General features: G+C 41.8%; 1 protein-coding gene across 1 annotated transcript in view; it reads right to left on the bottom strand.

Annotated features, from left to right (window-relative positions):
* Nucleotides 1-19,422: 19,422 nt before the first annotated feature.
* Nucleotides 19,423-24,044, bottom strand: part of rpa1 (replication protein A1) — a 71,176-nt gene continuing 66,554 nt past the window's right edge. The window contains exon 17 of the mRNA XM_048557352.2: nucleotides 19,423-20,594. Coding sequence (XP_048413309.1) covers nucleotides 20,481-20,594 — 114 coding nt within the window. The 3' untranslated portion in view covers nucleotides 19,423-20,480. The remainder of the gene's footprint in view (nucleotides 20,595-24,044) is intronic.

Raw genomic sequence — 24,044 nt, 5'->3', positions numbered from 1 at the left:
GGCTTAGATTTAAAGTGACGTGCAAACAAGGCAAGCATGGCATGACAGAAAACAAGCTTTCATTTTTAGGATGGCACGGTGGCTCAGCGGTTAGCACTGATGCCTCACAGCACTAGGGACCTGGGTTCGATTCCAGCCTCGGGCTGTGTGGAGTTTGCACATTCTCCCCGTGTCTGCGTGGGTTTCCTCTGGGTGCTCCGGTTTCCTCCCACAGTCCAAAGATGTGCAGGTTAGATGGTTTGGCCATGCTAAATAACACGTAGTGTTCAGGGGTGTAGATTAGGTGAGTTAAAGGGATGGGTCTAGGTGGGATGATCTGAGGGTCAGTGTGGACTTGTTCGGCCAAAGGGCCTGTTTCCAGACTGTACAACCAGGAGTTTAGAAAATAAAAGCCCAAAGAACTGCGGATGCAGTAAATCAGGAGCAAAAACAAAGTTGCTGGAGAAGCTCAGCAGGTCTGGGAGCACCTGTGAAGGAGAAAACAGAGTTAACATTTCAGGTCTGGTGACTCTTCCTCAGAACAGTGTAAGTTTAGAAGTCTGATATTTTCTCATCAAGCTGTTCAAAGATGATATGACACACATCTCTGGAACAACTGAGGCTTCAATCCAGGCCTCCTGGTCCAAAGTTTAGAAGTCTGACATTATATTTACTGTCTGGAAATGTAGTGGAGGCTGGTTCAACTGAAGCATTCAAGAGGGCATTTAGTGGTGTTTTGGACAGTAATAGTGTGAAGAAATCGGCACCAGGTAACAGATTCAGGCTAAACAATAGAGTTGGTGCTGGCACATGATGGGCCAAATGGCCTCCTTCAGCGCTGTAATAAATTTGTGATTCAGACACGTGGAGGTGACTCATTGGTAACACCATACAGAGACACAGACAAACAACATAGATTCATCGCAACAAAAGTAAACAAAAGAACTGCAGATGCTGGAAATCAGAAACAGAAACAGCTCGAAAGAGGGATCACCGTCCAGACCAGCTGGGCTTTTCCAATAATTTCTGTTTTTGTTTTAGTTATAGATTCATCAAAATTGTCCACCACATGCAACGTACAAATCTCCTTGGCACAAACAAACCAGCTGTAAATAATGCGGACTTGACACTTTTCTTTAGGTTGATATCACTTGATGGATTTCGAATGGAGCAGACCCTTTTGAACACTGTGAGAGATGTTCATTGTTCATAGCTTCCAGCACACTTTAGTCGATTTCCCAATCACAGGGGCAGGAACACAACCCCAGCACAGCAATTCCAGGGAAAACCAGAAAAAAGGGCTCGCCCAGAACACACACACAATCACATTACAGGCAATCGACAGTCAAATTTGGGTAAATTTTTAAAGGTGTTGAGACTTGGATTGGGGGCATAGTTTTGCAGAAAGGTTATTAAAAAGCAATGGACTGCAGAAGGTGGAATTTGAATTCAATAAAAATAACCCTGGAATTAGGAGTTTCACGATTGGCACAAATCCATTGTCGATTGTTGGAAAAACGCATCTGGTTCACTAATGTCCTTTAGGGATGGAAACTGTCATCATTACCTGGTCTGGACTACATGTGACTCCAGGCCCTTCGGTCCAACTCGTCCACGCCAGCCAGATATTCTAAATTAATCTAGTCCTATTTGCCAGTATTTGACACATATCCCTCTAAACCTTTCCTATTCATGTACCCATCCAGTAAGATGTTGTAATTGTACCAGACTCCACCACTTCCTCTGGCAGGTCATTTCACACACACGCTACCCTCTAAAGTTACCCCTTAGGTCACTTCTAAACCTTTCTTTTCACACCTTAAGCCTATGCCCTCTAGTTTTGGACTCCCCTACCCTGGGGAAAAGACCTTGACTGTTCACCCCATCCGTGCCCCTCATGATTTTATAAACCTCTATAAGGTCACCCCTCAGCCTCCGACGTTCCAGGGAAAATAGCCCCAGTCTATTCAGCCTGTCCCTATAGCTCAAACCCTCCAAACCTGGCAACATCTTTGCAAATCAGTTCTGAATCTTTTCAAGTTTAGCAACATCTTTCCTATAGCAGGGGAAATGAATTTGCTAATTGTGGTTGTGAATCTTCCAGAAAAGTCCCACAAACAGCTCTTGAGATTGTCACTTAAATTGGTTTACTTTGGGTGTCTGTTAGAGGAGGAGTTCAGAAATCTACTTTTCAGGTTTATGTAACTTTGTACGGATTTGTTAAATTGCAAATATTATATTTAAGATTATCTCAGTTGGATGTAAAAGATTCCTATTTTGAAGATGAATTCTAGCATTCTCCTTAGGGTCCTGGTCATGTATTTATCCTTCAGTTAATATTACTAAAACACTTTGTCTAGACATTACCAAATCACTGCTGTGGGAGCTTGCTGTGCACAGTTTGGCTGCCATAGTTCGTACCATACAACAGTGACTGTTCTTTCAATGGCATAGTATTGACTGTGCAGCAATCTGGCATTTATTGGTTGATCAGCCCATCCAGTCTGCACCACAATTCAACAATGGTGATCTGATAATCCTCGACTCCACTTTTCCTGCCTTTCCCCATCACCATTAATTCCTTCACTGATTAAAAGTGTGTCTATCTCAGCCTTGAATGTACCTATCAACCCAGCCCACTGTGGTAAAGAAGTAAAACATATGGAGAGACTGTGCTGGCTCTATGCGAATACAGGTTCTGTCTTGCATGCTGTTCTGAGTGAAAAAGCAAGTGATAACCTCAGGCAGTTCCGAGATGATGATTAATGTAATTTGGTTGGCTCATTGTTAGTGTAAATGAGGCAGCAGCAGCAATTGAGCAGACCAGGATGCTTAATTGAGCAGGTCTGATCCCCTTTCCTGAAAACAAATCAATCCTTATGGTGTAGAGATAACAAGTGTAGGGCTGGATGAACACAGCAGGCCAAGCAGCATCGAAGGAGCAGGAAAGCTGATGTTTTGGGCCTAGACCCTTCTACAGAAACCCATTTCTGATGAAGGGTCTAGGCTCGAAATGTCAGCCTTCGTGCTCCTCCGATTCTGCTGGGCCTGCTCTGTTCATCCAGCTCTACACCTTGTTATCTCAGATTCTCCAGCATCTACAGTACCTGCTATCTCTAATCCTTATGGTATGACAGATTGAACAACTGCCAAATTTAAAAGTGATGCCTGTGACCAATTACTGAAGTGTGTGCTTCATAGGTGATTTTTAATTATATAGATGTCTGCGGTAGTACAGATCAAATGACTGTCACCACTTGAGAGTGAAGCTCTGTCAGTTTAGAAGTAGCAATGGCCCCAGGGCTAAGTCCCTAAATTGCTCATTCTGTACAGGCTACTGCTTTCTCACTGTCACTGAGGGCCGGGATGTCTAAGACACAGCTTGCAGGAGCCTTTCCCCATGTTGTGGTTTGTCATCTTAACCTGCAAATGTACAACACCAGCCAGTAACACCTGGGACTTTCAAAAGAAGCCCCCAGCAACCACCCCTCCCATGGCAGAGAGTCTGGAAACTGCATCTCAGTTCAGACCTGTGTGAGCATGAGCATTTTTGAGCTGAGGTTAATGAATTGCGATGACAAATGGGCCCCTATGCAGGCAATGCCACCTACTTCACACAGGGAACTTGAATATACGGACTTTGTACTCTTTACAACTCAGAATCGCAATAGGGAGTGCATTTAACAAGGGGATCTGTTCTGAAGCATGGCCAATCTCAGCATCATTCTGTGGATGCTTACCAAATGGTTGCAAACAGCCATAAATTATTCCCAATGGATAGGTGGTGTGTTCAATAAGATGGGCCACGAGCTGTCAGGCATGGTTTTCTGTCTCACCTGGACATGGTCTCTAAAGGTGAGAGGATTTGAAAATGTTTTCAAAGTCAATATCATGGCTTGGAGCTAGTTCTCAATCCTAGCAGGAGAGATATTTTCTTTTAAAGATGAGGGATTAAAAAGCGCAAGAAGGAAAGATGTTTCTCCATGATGGGGGAGGGTGAGGTTGTTGTTGGTGATGAGTTGGAGGGATGGTGGAACAGAAGGATAAAGGACAGGGTGGGATTGACATAGAGACAGTAGGTAAAATGGACTCCAGAGTCATACAGTACAGGAACAGACCCTTCAACCCAACACATCCATGCTGACCATACAGTTAAAGAGCCATACAGCATGGAAATAGACCCTCCAGATCAACCAATCCACACTGACCATGTTCCCAAACTAAACTAGTCCCATCTGCCAGCAGTTGGCCCATACCTGTCAAAACCTTCCCTATCCATAGCGAGTTTTGAGAAGATTTGTAGCTCAGGTTGAGGTTCTGGATGTGAGTTTGCTCGCTGAGCTGGAAGGTTCGTTTTCAGATGTTTCATCACCATACTAGGTAACATCATCAGTGAGCCTCCGACGAAGCGCTGATGTTATGTCCCGCTTTCTATTTATCTGGTTAGGTTTCCTTGGGTTGGTGATGTCATTTCCTGTTCTTTTTCTCAGGGGATGGTAGATTGGCTCCAAATCAATGTGTTTGTTGATGGAGTTCCGGTAGGAATGCCATGCTTCTAGGAATTCTTGTGTGAGTCTGAAAATGAACCTTCCAGCTCAGCGAGCAAACTCACATCCTTCCCTATCCATGTACCTGTCCAAATATCTTTCAAATATTGTCATTGTACCAGCCTCCACCACTTCTTCTGGCAGCTCATTCCATACACGCACCACCCTCTGCGTGAAGAAGTTGGCCCTCAGGTCCCTTTTGAATCTTTCCCCTCTCACCTATGTCATCAAGTTTTGAACCCCCGCTACTTAGGAAAAGTTCCTTGTCTGTTCATGCCCCCCATGATTTTAGAATCCTCTATGAGGTCACCCCCTCAGCCTCTGACGCTCCAGGGGAGCTCCAAACGAAATGAACGTTGCATGGCCTTTGATCCTCATTGTAAAGTGACATATCTTCCTGTTTCTACTCTGCTGCTTTGCAGCTCCCCCCTCCATGTTAATGTTGCCCTCTATACATTTAAAGGTGTCTGTAGAGGATCCCTTTGTGTAATTTATTATTGGGAAGTAGCTCCAAAAGAGGATGTGATACGATGATCAGAATGACTTGGGAAAGTCTGTGTGGGGCAAAAAATTCCAAACAAAATACCAGGTAAATCATTATAACGTCCCTCTTTGAGGCAACGAATAATGAGCCAGAGTTCCTTGTCCTGAGTGTTATTCCCACCTTCTCCATGTTTAAACATTGAGTCTTGATCAGGCCCTTATCAAGAGTTCAAAGCAGTGAAGGACATGCAAACTCAGTGGTACTTCCAACATTTTGAGGACAGCGCAATAGTTGTGATTGCTCCCATGATCAAATAGCGTGTCAATAATTACTACCGACTGAACATGAAGTATTGGTAGTCATTTGGAAAATAGACCTCAGTATATGGAGCAGATATCTAAAAAAGTAGTGTAAAGCTAAATAACAATGATTTCAGAAACACTTATCTCAAAGTTTCGGTAGTAAAGTGTTTTCCAGTTTACAGCTTTGGCTTTAGCAGTTCTCAGGATTGAGTTATACAGTATAAGCTCTGTCTTGTTATTGATTTCATAGCCATAATTGCTGAGCGAGGTCATTTCTATGTAACAATCCTTCCATTTGTCTCTAACAGTTCAATCCCTGACTGCACGTAACTTATAATTTGTGTGCAGTAAGGTACCCGGCAAGTTTGCCATTTGCAAATAGTCCGTTTATTTTAGTATCTGGCAAAATTAATATAGCGGTCATCACAGCTTCTCATAAAGGCAGCCAACTGTGCCTACAGTGTGAAGTCCTGATAAGCGATATCTTCATTTTCATCAAAAAGGGTTAGTAATCTCAGGGGCATGGGACTTGATGTACAAACATGCAATCATTGGGTCAGGTTATTTTGTCTGTAATTCTCCATACGATGAGCTTCGGCTCCTCTGATTGTCGGGGAGTATTCAGCAGAATAAAAACACAGAAACCTTGTGCTATTCTTTATAGTTTCCTGTTACAGAATGTTTGCAGAAATCCAACAAGGCTATCAGTTTGATCTCAGTCATTATTTGGGACAATTCATTTAATATTTGGGTATTTCCCTCCTGTTACTTTCATCATTAAAGCTTTAACAGAGTATATATTCCAACCCTTTGGAGTATAAATTCTCCAATCTTTGATCTCTGGTCACAGTTTTTTTTATCATTACAATGTGGTTTGAGGGAGCTTCCTGTGCACAAATTTGCTGTCACATGCCCTAAATTACAATCAGGACAATACATCAAAGGTGATTCATTGATCCACTTTGAGATGCCCACTGGTCATTAAAAAAAAACTTTATACACATCTCTTTCTATGAGCTCTCGTCAGTTTTCTTTTGTAGTTCACTGCTTTCAAAGACCTGAGAAGAAAGTTACCTAAGATTACAACCAGATCTTGTTTGAGTGGGCTGAGGAGTAGCAGATGGAGTTGAAAATGGATAATTGTGAGGTTAAAGCAGACAAGGGCAGGACTTATATAATTAAAAGTAGAACCTTGCGTGGTATTGTAGGGGTTCAGGTACATATTTTTTGAAGTTTGCGTCACATGTAGACAGGATGATGAAGAAGGCATTTGGCACGCTTGCCTTCATTGCTCAGGACTTTGAGTATAGCAGTTGTGACATCATGTTGAGATTTTACAGGATGTTGATGACGCGTCTTCTGAAGTGCTGTGTGCAATTCTAGTCACCCTGTTGCAGGAAAGATATTATTAAACTGGAGAGGGTTCAGAAAAGATTCAACGGGATGCTGCTGGGAATGGAAGAGTTGAGTTATAGGGAGAGGTTGGATATGCTGGGTCTCCTCACTGGAACGCAGGAGGTTGAGGATTTATTTGGGGTTTAGATAAGGTGAATGGTGAGCGTCTTTTCCTGAGGGTGGGGGAGTTCAAGACTGGGGCAACATTTTAAGGTGAGAGGAGAAAAATTTAAAAAGGACATGAGGGGCAACAGAGAGCAGTTTGTGAATGGAGTGAACTGTCAAAGGAAATGGTGGATGCGACATGGTTACAACATTTAAAAGACATTTGGATAAGTACATGAGTACGAAATGTTTGGAGGGAGGTGGGCCAAATGTGGGCGGGTGGGACTAGTTTATTTTGGGAACATGGTTGGCATGGGAACGTGGCTGGACTGAAGGGTTTGTTTCCATGCTGTATGACTCTGTGGTGTCTCAAAAATGGACCTGTCCCCTTTTTCTCCTCAAGTCATTTCCTTAGAACTTCCAATTCCGGCCTTGCATCAGTTTTAAGATGATTTGCTCCAGTGGAGGATTATATTTGATAGTGTGTGCTTTGTTGGCTGACTGCAAATCAGTTACATCAACAAAGGAGTGGCGATCATAATTTATGATGTTAGATCCTTGCATGTTTATTACAACAAAGCACATGGAACAGTCTGGTGATGATATCCCACCTAGTTGTTCCTGGCCTCTTGTGAAGAATTGCCAGAGTTTCACAGAAGATTAGAGTTGCAATTATCCCAAAACTCTTCACATTTAAGACCAAATAATGAAGGTTGATGCCTGAAAACTTTAAAGAGATGGGATGGAGGCCTCGAGGCATTTTTTCTTTAGGCAACGAAGTAAGGTTGGCAACATTAACCTGGCTGCTCATTAGAAACCACAGACAAGTTTCTGGTCTATTGAATTCCTTAGACTAGAGAAAGAACCCTGGATGCTCTCCTTAATAGCTGCTGTGTAGGGTCACAGATTTCCAACAAATGAAAGTGTTGATAAAGGATTATATTTACAAGCTGTTGAACTGGAGAAGCAGCAAATGATAACAGTTTTCTAAGAAGAAAACCTGAAATCTAAGACCAAAAGTTAATTCTCCTTTGACATTGCTGTGTCTCATTTGGTAACTCATTTATCTGAGTCATAGGGAAGAGGATTCAGGTCCTTGCCCAGCAGCTCAGGCACAGGCTTGAGGCCATATCGAAGGAGTATGTCATTGTCTTTCACAGGAGGCAGCGTTCTGTCTACCTGCTGGATGTAAATGACCTCAAGGACCTACTTCAATATGCTGAAATGGAGTTCACTATTTATCCCACTGACAGCATCACTAAAGAAATGAGTACATGGTCATACCTCACTGCCATTTGAGGAACTTTACTGTGCATAGATTATTTGCCACATTTTTCCATCTCAGGCTTCAAAGATACTTTCCTTTTAATCATTCCAGGATGTGGATGGGCCAGCATTTATTACTATCCCCATTTGCCCTTAAGGTGGGGGTGAGCTGTCTTCTTGAACGACTGCAGTCCACTTGCTGTAGGTTGACCTACAATGCCTTTAGGGAGGGAAGTCTGGGATGTTGACCCAGTGAAGTGGTATATTTTCAAGTCAGGATGGTGAATGGCTTGGAGAGGAACTTGTAGGTTTCCCTGCAGTGTTCTCATGTATCTGCTGCCCTTGTCATTCTAGATGGAAGCAGTTGTTGACTTGGAAGGTGCTGTCTTAAGGATCGTTGGTGAATTTCTGCAGCGCATCTTGTAGATAGTACACACTGCTGCTACTGAGCGTTAGTGATGGAGGGAGCGGATGTTTGTGGATCTGGTGCCAATCCAGCAGGCTGCTTTGTCCTGGATGGTGTCAAGCTTCTTGAGTGTTGTTGGGGCAACGCCTATCCAGGCAGGTGGGGAGTGTTCCATCATCAAAAGTTATTGTGGAAAGTCAAATCTCACAATGAAGAGGATTGCAAATTAACATTGATAGGAGACTGGGTGGCTAACAGAAAGTAGAATTGGCATAATTTTTGGGTTTGCAAAGAGTAATGAGTGGGATGGTGGAGAGGAAGATCAACAGCCACAGTCCTTCTACTCACCTGGGCATAAGTTGTCCTAATACCCAGAAAAAACAGGCAAAGTTCCATTCAGGACTGCAGGCCAGTTGTGGCAAATATTGGCTGTGACCTGTTCCTCGCTGTTGTTGTATGATTGTAATTTGATAGCACTCAGGATTACTGAAATCAGTGAATTCTGCAGCACAAACCAAATTGAACCATTCTGAAGAAGGGTCCCTGTACTCAAAGTGTTAACTCTGCTTTCTCTCTTTCCACAGATGCTGCCAGACCTGTTGAGTTTCTCCATCAATTTCTGTTTTGAGAGGCATGGATAGAGTTGATAGCCAGAGACTTTGCCCCAGGGCAGGATTGACTGCCACAAGGGGTTATAGTTTTAAGGTGTTAGGAGGAAGGTATAGAGGAGATGTCAGAGGGAGGTTCTTCACCCAGAGAGTTGTGAGCGCATGGAATAGTTTACCGGTGGAAGTCGTGGAAGCAGAGTCATTCATGACATTGAAGCGACTGCTGGAAATGCACATGGACAGCTGTGAATTGAGGGGAATGTAGGTTAGGTTATTTTATTTTTGGATTAGGATTATTCCACGACACGACATCGTGGGCCGAAGGGCCTGCACTGTGCTGCACTTTTCTATGTTCTATGTTTTTGTTTATTCCCAATGTCTTCTGAGCTGGCTCAGGTCCACACTGGGCAATGCATTTACCAATGGGGAAGGAGATTAGAGAGGTTCCATCGAGGGCCAGTTCTGTGCTGTATTGTTCTATGTTCTATGTTCTAAGAGAGTTTTCCAATCAGAGGTTGAGAGTGCAGCATCCAATTAAATGGTGTAACTACCTTCTGACGGAATCACGTGTCGTGTCATGCCATGACCATAAGAGGATGACAGCCCTGCAGTAAACGAGAATTCACTTGTTGATCATAAGAGTGGATTTTTATTTTACTTAAACTGCACCACTTCCAGCCTCTGCCTACAGTCCAGTATTGTGCAGACTTAATCCCTTTATCGACCCTTGGCTTTCATGGAAATCTGTTACGGTGACACTCGGCTCCAGCTACTGCGAATTTATTGTTGAGGTTCACTGTTGTCTGGCCCGTGATTGATTTTTACTTTACAATTCTTCTCTTACATCTTTGTTGAGTTACATCATTTTATTGTTTGTTCTGTCCTAAAAATATCAGGCAAATGAGATAATTTTTTGTTGTGCATAAAAATAGATGAAGGCTAAATGCTGACTCATGATTTGAAATAATTTTATTACATCCTATTAACTGTGAGGAATTGGTTAACATCAACTAGAATCTGAACAGGTTTTTAAAAGGTTTCTCATAACATTGAATGATTGACTGAAGTTAACTGCTAATTTCTGTCCTTGTTATGGATTGCATTTAGTTTAACTCACATCGTGTATACCTTATTCTTTTTAAAAATGGTGTCCACAGGGACAATAATAGAGGACGCTGCTGATAGATAGGACATAAAACTGACAAAGTCCATTGCAATATGATCCTCAGTGGCTCTGACACCTTCATGTAACCTTCTGTTATACTAAGTAGATGTAGCATTAGCTGCTGGTAATGAAATCAACCATCACAAGTAATCACCAGGAAGTCTAGTAACTCCAGGACAATAATACCACCTGGCAGGCAATTCATTTCACTGATCTGCTACCAGTTTGTATTGCAGAATCATCAGAACTGGCAGCAGGCAGTGAGGAGGTGATGGCCCAGGGGTATTATCACTAGACCACTAATCCAAACACTAAGGTCACATTCTAGGGAACTGGGTTCAAATCCTGCCATGGCAGATGGTGGAATTTGCATTCAATAAACATCTGGAACAATGATGACCATGAATCAACTATCTGGGGAAAAGCCCATCCGGTTCACTTTAGGGAATGAAACTGTCATCCTTACCTGGTCTGGCCTATGTGTGACTCCAGACCCACAGCAATGTGGTTAACTTTTAACTGTCCTCTGGGCAGTTAGGGATGGCCAATAACTGCTGGCCCAGATAGCGATGCCCACATCCCGTGAATGAATTAAAAGAAAGACATTGTGCCTCGTCAAATTAGCAGCAAGCATCTTCCCATATCAGGGCGCTCTGTCACACCCAGGTCAGCATTTTATTTCAGCTTCCTCACATTTGGCTTTTGCCACCGTTCCAGTTATTCTCCAACTCCTGTCCCTGTTCGACATTCACACAGTAGACCAACCAGCAGTTACGATAAAACAAGAGAACATTGCTGCTGCTTCTCCTTCTCACCACCAGAGGGTGTGGAGTAATTAACCATGTACAGACTAGGAAACAGACATAGATCCTTAGGTTAATTTGACACAGTGGATGCTGAAGGATGTTTCTTCTCGTAGGAGGGCATAAGAACTCGGGGGATGCATTTTTAAAAATGAAGGCTTCCGATTTAAGACAGAGATGAGGAGACTTTCTTCTCTCTCGACCATCAGTCTTTGGAACAACTCCCCCCAAACTCTGGCAAAAAGATCATGGTCACTGAATATATTTAAGGCAGAGTCATCTACAGAGGATTAAGTAAAGAGATCAAAGAGTATTGGGGCATATTCAGGAAGATTGAGTTGAAGCGATTTAAGATCAGCCAACAGCTTATTGATTAGAGGATCCGGTTCAAGGGGCTGAATGACCTACTCCTAATTAATATGCTTGTAGCTCTGGCATTTTGTGGCTCAGTGTAGAATTAGTCACAGAACAATCAGGGTGACCTTTTAGAACATATTGCTTCCCGAATAGTTCCAATATTGCTGTCTTTTTGAAGGCAAGATTCTTTATTTTTTGGGGCAAAGTTTTTGTTCCCCCCATCTATTTTGGACCTCTTCACACCATAGACTAGTTCCTGCTGTTTGACTCTACAGGACTCTGGAGGGGTCACCCTTGAACAGATTGCCAGAGATAGGAAAAGGGCTTCTCCTGCTGAGCTGTGAATAGTGGTTAGTCAGGCCACAGTGGAACTCCATTTCAAGTCCAATCCACACCATTGATTCATGGTCACTGTTTAATCAAAAGATCACAGCTTCTCTGGGCATACAATATGCATCAACACCACTAAAAGTGAAGTAAAATGAAGTTCAGGTGCAGCAAATTCAATAGCATTATCAATTTACAAACTAGAGACAAAAACCAAAAGAACTGCGTATGCTGTACTCAGTTCTGAGGAAGGGTCACCAGACCCAAAATGTTAACTCTGTTCTTTTCCTTCACAGATGCTGCCAGACCTGCTGAGCTTTACCAGCAACTTTGTTTTTGTTACAAACTAGAGACTTTGTTCTATTTATACATTCATACCTGACCTATTTAAAAGAATTTCTTTTTTTGAAATGAGGCTTGAGTATTTATTTGAACTTTTACCCCTCGAATTTAATTTCAAGCCTGCAAGGATGGCCTCATTTCTGAGGGAGAGTAGAGGAATATTTTTAACCTTGTCATAGAAATGCTTCAAAGTCAACATTAACAACAGGGAAGTCTTCTATTGCCCAGCCACTGAAGCCACATTAGAACATAAACATAGAAAAGTACAGCACAGTACAGGCCCTTCGGCCCACCATGTTGTGCCGTGGAATAAACCTAATCCAAAAATAACCTAATCTACATTCCCGATTCACTGCTGTCCATGTGCATGTCCAGCAGTCGCTTAAATGTCACTAATGACTCCACTTCCATGACTACCACTGGTAAACCAGTCCATGCACTCACAACTCTCTGGGTGAAGAACCTCCCTCTGGCGTCTCCTCTATACCTTCCTCCTAACACCTTAAAACTATGACCCCTCGTGGCAGTCAATCTTGCCCTGGGGAAAAGTCTCTGGCTATCGACTCTATCCATTCCGATAAGAATTCTTCAGGGCACTATGCAAACTTTCAAAAATGGAATTTTTAAAAAGTTATTTCATATTCTACAATGCAGAAAAAGAAAGAATGGGATACGCACACTGAAACAATGAAGTTCTACTAGATAAACAGTCACAAGCTTGTACAGCAAAAATGCTGTGTTGTTAGTTTCTCACAGGGTGCACTGTACTGACAGAGTAGGCTTCAATGTTATGAACTGAATGTATCTTTGACTTCTAGTAAGGCACAATACATAGCCTGGAAATAAGGTTGTGTGTTCAATTAATCTATTGGTGGCAGAGTGACATTGAAATTTGGAACAACAACAGACTATGCTGCAGGTTAGCATTACCAATAATCAACTACATCACGGCAAGACCAATCTCAGGTTAATCAGGAAGTGTGGCGGTAAGAAAGGGAATTGAATCCATGTACATATCCTGATGACCAGTTCAAAGCAGGGCAGGTATTCCGAGGCTTGTAGCCTGCAGGAACCAGATAATGCAAAAGAAAATATATTCTTCAACACCATGTTTGGCTGAAGGTTTCCTTCAGTAGCTTGGGATTCAGATCTCTGGACTCAGTTGAAAGATAGAGTAATTTATTCAAACCTACATTCATTAAATATACCAAGTTGCACAAATAGGCTTCTGGAAAAAGTGAAATTATTGAATTCAGGGAAAACATCCAACACACTGCCAGCTTTAGTATCTATTAGGGAGTCCCAACAAATTGTTATAGGCAATGTTTATACCACTCTTACCTCATTTCACCTAGTGCCACTGCTCCAAAAATGATCGACTTTCATTGTTATAGGCAAAAAAAATCTCATTCTGCAATTGTACCTTTTCAAAAGATGGAAACTCAAAAGAGCCACAGCAAATGCGAACTGTTTATGATAAAGGGCAAAGGTCTTTGCATCGACAAATGCAAAGATCTGGAGATGCCCAAAATTGAAAAATGGCTACACTCTTCAAACAAAAGCACCCAAATCAGCTGTTACATATTCTCAATGCCTGAGCAGGCATCTGCTCAGCCCCAGGCAGGAGGGAGCCCCCTGTAATGGCCTCCATTAAGAATTTCAGAAAGTGCACAACTGACGCAAAAGCAGCAGGCAGTTTTGCTTTTCAGAAATACTCAGGGAAACGGGGCTGAATTTTGAAGGAGACCACGAATGGACGGCTCCCTCTGGATACCCCTTCCTCACAGGCAGACAGGTTGGTGCTCGTAGGTAGTCACTGGAGGAACCCTCTAAAGGACCCTTATAAGTCTCCTCTGAGGAAACTCTGGATGTGCCTGATCTCTCCACCTCCACTGGCTTGGGCCCTCTCTCCCAAATCTGTGGAATTTCAAGCTGACCAGGTTAAGGCCGGCCAGGACACTTTCAGCATCTCTGCGGCTGCTACCTACAAATACCACTAGGCTCATCAGCCTAAAACACCAAAAACAATAGGCTCCCTATAATATGTTTCATTCATTTGTGGGATTTGGCAAGGTAGCTCAGTGGTCAGCACTGCTACCTCATAGCACTAGGGACCCAGGTTCAGTTCCAGCCTTGTGCTGTGTGGAGTTTACACATACTCCCTGTGTCTCTGTGGGTTTCCTCCCACAGGCTAGTGAGGTTAGCCATGGAAAAAGCAGAGATAGGGTGGAGGGTGAAATGGGCCTGGGTGGGATTCCCTTTTGTTGGGGCAGTGAGGTCGAAGGGCTGAATGGCCTGCTTCCTCACTATAGGGATTCTATGTGGGCATTACTGGCTGGCCAGCATATATTGCCTGTCCCTACTTTCCCTAAAGTGCAGCCCCAGAGACAAGTAAACACACATTACTCCCGCTCTAGGGGAGCTGACAGCTGCATCTTTTTACATTAATTGGATGGAAGGCAATGCTGTAAGTGCTTTAGAGAATGAATTGCAGGTTCAGCCTGCTAATCTAGGTGAACTCACTACCCCATTACTGCTCCCTCCAAAGAAAACTAAATGTTTCTTTCTGCCTTGCCCTCCCTGTCAATCCTATCAGGTTGGAGTTCTCATATATTTCCACCCAACCCTTTACATAATTCACCTCCTCTCATTGCCCCCCTGCTCCAGGCCAAGCACTATATTTTGCAAAATATTATGACATATTAGTCCCTCCCTGATCAAAGCCAGGGTAGTGATGAATACAGAAGAAATCCCTTCCTATACTATCCTTTTCATTCTTATTTTTAAAATTCACTCCTGTGATGTGCGTAGCACTGACTGGCAAGCACATTTTATTGCCTGCCCCTAGAGAAGGTTGTAATTAGCTGCGTTCTTTGAATTGCTAGAGATCACATGCTGTAAAGTTGACTCACAATGCCATTAGGAGGTGAATTCCAGGATCTTGACCCAGTGACAGTAAAGGAATGACAATGTATTTCCAAGTCAGTACAGTGAATGTCTTGGAGGGGAGCTTGAGGTGGTGGCCTTTGTCCTTCCAGATGGAAGTAGTCAATGGTTTGTAAGGTAATGCCTGAGGATCTTTGGTGGATTTCTGCAGTGCACCTTGTAGACTGTACACAATGTTGTTACCAAGCATCAGTGATGAAGAGAGTAGATGTTTACGGATGTAGTGTCAATCAAACAAGAAAGTTCACAAGAATCAACAGGATGACTCAGGCCCTGTTGGACCATTGAACTAACACCAAATACTTTTCTGGTGTCAATATGCACCCTATTATCAATGCAGCATTTGAAGAGTGACAACCAACATTCAGATGAAGGTTGTTAAGGAGACAACAGTCACCCTAATGTTCTGGGTAGCTGTACTATGGGCAATGGCTGATTCAGACAACTGACTGACAAAACAGATTGGTAGCCCTTTGAAGGTCTATTTACAAGGGTAGATGGGAAATGAGAGATATGGTCTATAGATACAAGCCATTACCTTCTTAGGAGAAGACCATGAGAATCCGTTCATCAGCCTCAGGTAGAAACAAAGACTGTGGCCAAAGAGAGAGATAAACATCCCACCTTGTCAAACCATCGTTCTACTGCCTCCACAACTCCACTCTCTGAAAAGGTTCCAGGATTTGTAAAACATTTTCATCTATCACAGGTCGCATATTCCTTTCATTGTCCAATTAAATACTGCACTGTATCTAAAATAGCTGCATCCTAACCCTATTAAACTACCTGAAAGTTCCTTATGAATGGTCACCTATGTTTAGTAGCTATGGTTGTGAACTTGCAAAATCTAACACCTTTGCTTTCAGTAAACAGAGCCCCAGGACTGACCACAAGGCTAAGATATAGGAGCAGAATTAGGCCTTTTGGCCCATTGAGTCTGTTCCATTATTCAATCATTGCTGACGTTTCTCAACCCCATTCTCCTGCCTTGTCCCTGTAACCCTTGATTCCCTTACTATTCAAAAAACATATCTCTGTCTTAAATACATTCAATGACATGGCATCCACAGCCTTCTGGAGCAATGAGCTCCACAGGTTCACCACCTGCTTGCTGAAGAAATTCCTCTATATCTCAGTCAGCTTCAAATGACAGCCCTGGTCCATGATAAAAGGGACACCTGACTAATCTCTGTGCAGATCCCCAACTGACTTAGTGCAAGTTCCTGGACCAGAGGACCCAACAATGAAGGATTGACGGTGACCCACTCCCCGGACTGTATTGAGACAGATCCCCGGATCCTGATTGCCCCAAAATGCTGACTGGCAATGCCCATGACTAACCCTAGTCTGCTTGACTAGACCGAGGAGGACGCACCTCAGAATTTGAGACATGCCTATTTGGTTGATGCAGTTTGCCTGGCTTTCTGTTCGGAGGAAAAGACAAGACAGGATAAAGAGTAAACTTGTAAATTCGGAATGAGGCAGCAACATGCAAAGAGGCAAGGTAGAGCAGAGATAATGTCATTATCCAACCAGGTGCAAAGTGAGCAAGCACTAAGAAAACAAACTCCAGATACACCCTGGTCCAAAGCATGCCTGTTCTTGCAAAAAGAAATTGAGCATCCAAGAGTAGCAAAGTCTTACTTCAGTCATACAAGAGATGTGACAGACTGCGCCTGGAATATTGTGAGCAACTTTGGTCTCCTTATTGCCATAGACAGAGAGCGCAATGAAGATTCGCTAGACTTATTCCTGGGATGGTGGGAAAGTCCTGTTGGGGAAACTGGGCCTGTATTCTTTGGAGTTTCAAAGAATGCAAGGTTATCTCACTAAAAGATACAGGATTGATTCTGCTAAGATATTTCTCCTGGCTGGGGGGGGGGGGGGTTTCCAGAAGCAAGGGGTACAATTTCTAAACAAGGGGAAATGCTTAGTGGCCTGGCAGCAACATGCAATATAAGGTGCAGTATTGAACTGTATAATAAGTGGGTTCAAGATATGCCATGATAGAAACATTGGGACAGCAGTAGGCCATTCAGCCTGTCATTGAACATATCATGGTTGACTGAACACTTCGAAAACTTTTGACTCAACCCCTTCTCATTTGCCATCGCTAATCAGAAACCTGTCAATATCTACCTCAAATGCATTCAAGGACCAAGCTATTCAGACTTCCCTCAGTTTAAAAAAAATTCCCAAACACACTCAGCATTCCAAGTAACAAAATTCTCATCATTTCATACCTAAGTGGCATTTCCCCTCATTTTGAATGGCTAATATTCTTTAACCTTCCTAATTGTTTTCGTAGCTGCATGGTAGCCTTCCGAGATCAACATTGATACCCAGGTCTCTCTGTGCATCTACACTTTCCAGCCGCTTACTTTTTAAGTAATACATGTGGAGAGGCTTGTGCTTTGCCAAAGTCCATCTCTGTGGTTGGAGAGAGCAGATGGTCGCTGCCCACGGAGTGAAAGATGTTGGGTAATGCTGGCCGAGAAGGTACTAATGAGCTGCGGTCACCAATTTTCTTGCACTGGCACCATCTAGTTTCCATCCACTGCCTGAGAAAATAGTAACCTGCATTTAAATAAGGTGAGATTAAGTAGTAATGAGATGTTAACGCAAGCAAACAGGCTGTTCACCAGTCAGAAGATTCACACCTAGTTGTTGAAACTTAGCCAAAAATCAGACTTTATTTAAAATACCGAGGGAACTTGGTCTTCCATTTTGCTATACTGCCAATATCATTCAGGGATTGGGGAAGAATCACTTATTACATCTGACCACCTTCAGTAGCACAAAGTAACTTGACAAATGTGTTCTTTCAATATTTTCAGAAGAAGAAGAGTAGACAGAGAACTTGCTCCATGATAACAAAAAAACACTAAAGAACTTTTGGAGAAAAATGCACTGGACGAAAACAATTGATTCTTGCAGATAACCAAATTTAATTCACTCAAATATTTAATTATACCCACAAATTCAATTAGACAAAGTAAATTGTTGTTTCTGTTCACACTAAGTCAGTGCATCGATATTGTGGCTCAAACCCAGACAGCTTTGGCTGTTATTTCAAGGATAGGATTAATATGCTCAGCCCCTGCAGCTAGAAATCAAGCTGGTATTAACTAGAATGTTTTAGCTTGCTTGCTTCATTAAGAATCTTCAACAATAACACTACAACAGATAATTATAACAGGAGAGTGAAAGGCTAGTGAACAAAATAAGCCATTCAGCCACTCAAAGCTGGACTGCCAGCCAATATATTCCATTTAGTAACGTTGGGTCTATATACTTGAATACTCTTGCCTAATAAACATCTATAATGTGAATCCCTCATAGAATACATGAGTGCTGCTTAAAGACTAATTTATCGTGATGAACCCAGTTTACCGGACCGGAGGGAGCATACTCAACGAAAAGTAGCTCATATCCCCTTCCAAAAATGAATGCAGAATTCAACTTCCAAACCTCAAAGGTATGTGAATACCCCATTTTAAACAGGTCTCTGATCAGCAGTATAATATCTATGTAACTAATTTAATATCTGACTCAGCCAAAAAAGGTTGTTTAACTTTGAAATCAGAGTCTACTGCTTGATTTGGACATAATTTACACGTACAAAGATATATACTGGGACCATAATAAGCCACATTGGCCCTTGAACCTGTTTCACCATTCAATAAGATCATGCCAGATTTGATTACTCCACATTCCCACTTATCCATGACAACCTTTCACCTTCTTAAGAATCTCTCTGCTAGTGTTAAATATTCAAAAACTCGAACTCTTTCTTAAATGAGAAAGCAAAGGCTCCATTTTCTGAGAAAAAAATTCTCAAAATTGGGCCACACCTTATTTTTAAATAATCATCTTTAGTTTTATAATAAAAGCAAAGCTATATAGTTATTCAGCCCTTTGAGTCTGGATAATCATTCAAAATATTCCATTTAGTCACTGGATCTCTAGATCATGTCTGAACAGGCCAATTAATAATGTGCGTAATACAAAAAGATATATTGACACCGAAGGTACACAAAGACCTACCATGATGACATCAGATGGGATCCTGTGGGTATATGTAATCAGGAAAGATCAGGTCTCCCTTCTCCTCAGAATTAATCAAGAGGACCAAGAGGCTTTTAAAATTAAGCAAGTGGATAAAGAGAGAATATTTCCTCTTTGGAAAGTGCTAACTACAGACTGTTAATAAAAAGACAGCCACCAAAGAAATCCAATATATAGTTCAGAATAAACTCACCTGGAAAGCAGCAAGTAGAAAATCTTGAGAACAGATGGTTGTGATAGTAGATTTAGATAAAAGATGAAGGAGGCTTGAATGGAGTATGAAAGCCAGGTCGAGACAAATGGCCTGTTTCTGGGCCATATATTGATTGATTGCTTTTATTGTCACATGTACCAAAATACAGCAAAAAGTTTTGTTTCCAAGTGGTAGAAGCAGATCACAGCAAGCATAGGATGTATGTAACCCATTATAGTTGGATGGACTTCAAAGGTCTTGGAGGAATTCAAGTGTTCCTCTTTAACTACTAGACAAAAACAACTTAATGGTTTGGTACCAAGATACAAGGCCAGCTCATCCTTTTGTCTCAATTAGAACATTAGCCTGGTTCAAAAGACAAATTTGTATTTTGCTGTCCAACAATGCACTAACTGAAATTGAAGCACATACTCAGAACCAACTATTAAGTGGATTACTCTAGCTCGTGGGTGGAAAAACATCTCTTTCACGGTTTCATTCTTCAAATGGAGAAAGCAACTAGTACGTGTTAAACACCAGGAGCACAACAGACTCCAATCTGCACTTGAGTGTCAGACTGATTATGTGCTTGTATCTCTAGGGTGGATTTGAACTTATGACTTGGAGGCAAAAATACTACCAACTGAATGATGGCTTACAGCCAAGAGGATGAAGTGGAGTACAAACAGGAGAGGACAGTGATACAAAAGGACAGGAGAAAACAAAGAAAGTAATTTATTTTGCTCTATAAGCAATGCCAGAGGAAATAAACTGCAAGTATTAAAAATAGGCTGCTAGATTGAACAGTTTTCATCACTACATTGTCATTTTGATACGAGTCATTCCAACAGATACACTAAAGTCTCATAAGCTTTTTGTCAGTGTTTATTAGAATGAAGCAAGTTGTGTTAAGTATGAAGGGGTGGGGGTGGGAGAAGAAATAAAGAAAAAATTGGTTTTGCAGTCCGCCCAGTGATTTACAATGTTACTTCACATAGGTAAACCATACCTTGGTAGGAAAGCCTATTTACAGATGTGTTCTCAATCTCATTATCCAATACATGTTGATAAGAATTCAACATTTAAAAAACCTTGGTTTTCAAAGCACAAGAATTTTTAAATCAAGGATCCAAAGCATCCAGCTTCCTCCAGTTATGTTGTATTCATTCTTCACCTCTACTCAGCATTCAGTAAGCTTGTGCAGCTGCATGTTTCCTAATATTCATTATCAGTCTCTTGCTGTACTCCTTATGGTCCACTGGTTTCACATCCATCATTGTCGCTTTGATGCGAGATTCATCCTGCAAATATGAACCAGAGACAATTAAAATCTATATCACAGACTTGCTCTCTCATCACCTTATTATCATAGATCACCTCCAGTCGTTCAAATTGCATTCAAATTTTTTTAATGCATTTGCAAGATAACAAGTGGTAGATTTTTTTTGTCCTGTTCAATCTACTAAAGAATGGCTGCTGGTACAAAATGTACAGACATGCTGCAACAACGTAATGAGTATGACCTGAATTGCCACTAATCTTATACCTCCATAATTCCCGCACGTTGACTTATTGCACTCAAGATTAAGTTGTTGTATTTATAATCTACTCACTAGTAAGAATAAAGCAGCTCATTCAAAATTCCATGCAGATGCTGTTAATGCCATCAATCAGCCTTCTGGACACCCTAAGATTTGGCTCAACCTATGATATAACATAATTAATATGCTGGCTCACTGAGCTCTCCTGTGGGCCACCTTCACCACGTTGTATAGACTGCTTGAAAAACAGAGTTCAGTGAATTATAAAAGGCATAGTACGAAGCAGGGCTCATGCTGAAAATGTTATGATTCCAGCTGATGCTTGGCTAATAGATGCAAACTCCCCTACTACCTTCAAAATATACAGGCCAGTTATTGAACATATTCACTGGAGGCTGCTAGTGTTCATTTTAGAAGGAATAAAATGTTTACTGAAAGGAAAAACATATCACATCAAGCAAAAGATTTAATTACATTAAATAATGCAAATTCATGACCTCAGCATGATCCTTAAATATCCAAAACCTCAAACTGCTGCAACTGGTTTCTTTTCAGCAAAAATTCTTCTCAGCATTATGGGTGGAGAACCATGCCTCTAGAAATTCCACAACCACAGTAGCCCAAGCCAAACATAGACACGCAGGGCAATTCCTAGAGGCATGGTCCTCCACCCATAATGCAATCAACAAACACATAGAATTGGACCTACATCCAAACCCATACAGATGTAAACCAGTGATGACACTATTCACCATAATGGACCAGACAAAATAAATTCTAAGTGGAGTCGAATAACATCACTTCATCAGAGGCCCTACAGATGATGTAACATAGCATTGTGACAAAATGTCTAAACGAGAACAAGCCAGGTCAGCAAGCATGTCAACAGCCTCAGTCTATCATACTACGGCATATGCCACAGACTGAATATCGTTCTGAATTATTGTTCCCTGCACATCTGGACTTTTCACTGACAACACTAAGATTTTTCCTCCCTTTTCTTAATAACTGAACTGTTTTATTTGCATACATTTTCTTGGGTTTGGAAATTAAGGTTGTAAAACCTCATTAATGTACATATGAAAAGACAGGTCAAACCTTCCAGACTTCTCAGCACCACAATTCCAAGTTCTAGAAATTACTAAACACATCTAGCACAGAACATACAAAACATTTAAACTTGAAAAATTATATATTGTTCTTAACATAAAGACATCCAAATATTCACGATTCCTGAATTTCACATGCTGATGTTACTTAACAACTAGGCTGGGTGCTTATGCTGAAGATGAACAGAAAAAGAAACAAACACAACACCCTCTCAGTAAATATTATCGTTCTTGTCATACGTAAATGATCTGGAGGAAGGTGTAGGTGGTCTGATCAGCAAGTTTGCAGATGACACTAAGATTGGTCGAGTGGCAGATAGTGAAGGGGACTGTCAGAGATTACAGCAGAATATAGATAGATTGGAGAGTTGGCAGATAAATGGCAGATGGAGTTCAATCCGGGCAAACGTGAGGTGATGCATTTTGGAAGATCTAATTCAAGGGCGAACTATACAGTAAATGGAAAAGTCCGAGGGAAAATTGATGAACAGAGAGATCTGGGTGTTCAGGTCCATTGTTCCCTGAAGGTGACAACACAGGTCAATAAGGCATACGGCATGTTTTCCTTCATTGGGCGGGGTATTGAGTACAAGAGTTGGCAGGTCATGTTGCAATTGTATCGGACTTTGGTTCGGCCACATTTGGAGTACTGTGTACAGTTCTGGTCGCCACATTACCAAAAGGATGTGGATGCTTTGGAGAGGGTGCAGAGGAGGTTCACCAGGATGTTGCCTGGTATGGAGGGTGCTAGCTATGAAGAGAGGTTGAGTAGATTAGGATTATTTTCATTAGAAAGAAGGAGATTGAGGGGAGACCTGATTGAGGTCTACAAAATCATGAGGGGTATAGACAGGGTGGATAGCAAGAAGCTTTTTGCCCCCAGAGTGGGGGACTCAATTACTAGGGGTCATGAGTTCAAAGTGAGAGGAGGTAAATTTAAGGGAGATATGCGTGGAAAGTTCTTTACACAGAGGGTGGTGGGCGCCTGGAACGCGTTGCCAGCGGAGGTGGTAGACGCAGGCACGTTAGCGTCTTTTAAGACATATTTGGACAGGTACATGGATGGGCAGGGAGCAAATGGACACAGACCCTTAGAAAATAGATGACAGGTTGGACAGAGGATCTTGATCGGCGCAGGCTTGGAGGGCTGAAGGGCCCGTTACTGTGCTGTAATTTTCTTTGTCCTTGCTTGGTCTGCATATTGGTCCCAAAAACTATCAATTCCATAGCCTTATTATGTAGTGCTATCCTACTGTACAAGAATATACACCTCGACATACTGCCCAGAGTGGGCTGTCTGACTCAACATTACCCAGAAAAGCTAAAAGAATCCTTCTCCACTTCAGTACAATTGGACTCCATTAGAAAATAAATGGGCAAAAATGGAAATTTAACCCCTGGGCTCCACATTTGGGAACATGTTCCACAAACTGGTTGCAAGCATAATTATTAAATTTCTTCATTAAGCTAATTCAGAACTGGTTACTGCCATATATCTTCCATAACACGAAGGTGAATTAAAATATCTCATCTACAGTAATACATTTTTGGACAGTTAGTTCCCTGTTGAATATAGATTACTTGAACTTTTTCAATGCCCTAGAAACAAGTACACATACATGGTACATCAAAAAGCATCTCCAATCTGGTGAAGTAAAAAGAAACACACTTTAAATGTTATTTCTATATGTTGGAGCAACATCTGGAAAAGCTTCAACCGCAAAGGATTATATGCAAGACAGAGAGAGAATGTGGAATCAGACAAGCAAAAAAGGATTTAAAAACTTTTGAAAACAGTTAGGGAGGCGGTAAAACAGGAACTTAGACAGGATGTTTCAAATGGGAGAGCCACAGTGATGGAATTGTGATCAAAACAGGATAGGAAACATAGAAGGTCAGTGTCAAAAGAACTATGAAGCCCAGAGCTCAGTTACATAAGAGGCAGATTAAGTTGATGCCATCAGAGGATTTGACAGCAAGAGAGGATATTGCAACTGATACAAATAGAGGAGATGGAACAGAGCTTGCAAAGATTCATTGCACCGTAGCTGAATTAGGAACAATCTTAACTGGTACAGGAAGCAAGGTGACAAACACTAAA

Source organism: Stegostoma tigrinum, chromosome 27 (assembly GCF_030684315.1).
Source record: "Stegostoma tigrinum isolate sSteTig4 chromosome 27, sSteTig4.hap1, whole genome shotgun sequence".
In the NCBI taxonomy this organism is placed as follows: domain Eukaryota; kingdom Metazoa; phylum Chordata; class Chondrichthyes; order Orectolobiformes; family Stegostomatidae; genus Stegostoma; species Stegostoma tigrinum.
The sequence above is the reverse complement of the archived record's forward strand: the minus strand, read 5'-3'. Positions and strand labels throughout refer to the sequence as shown.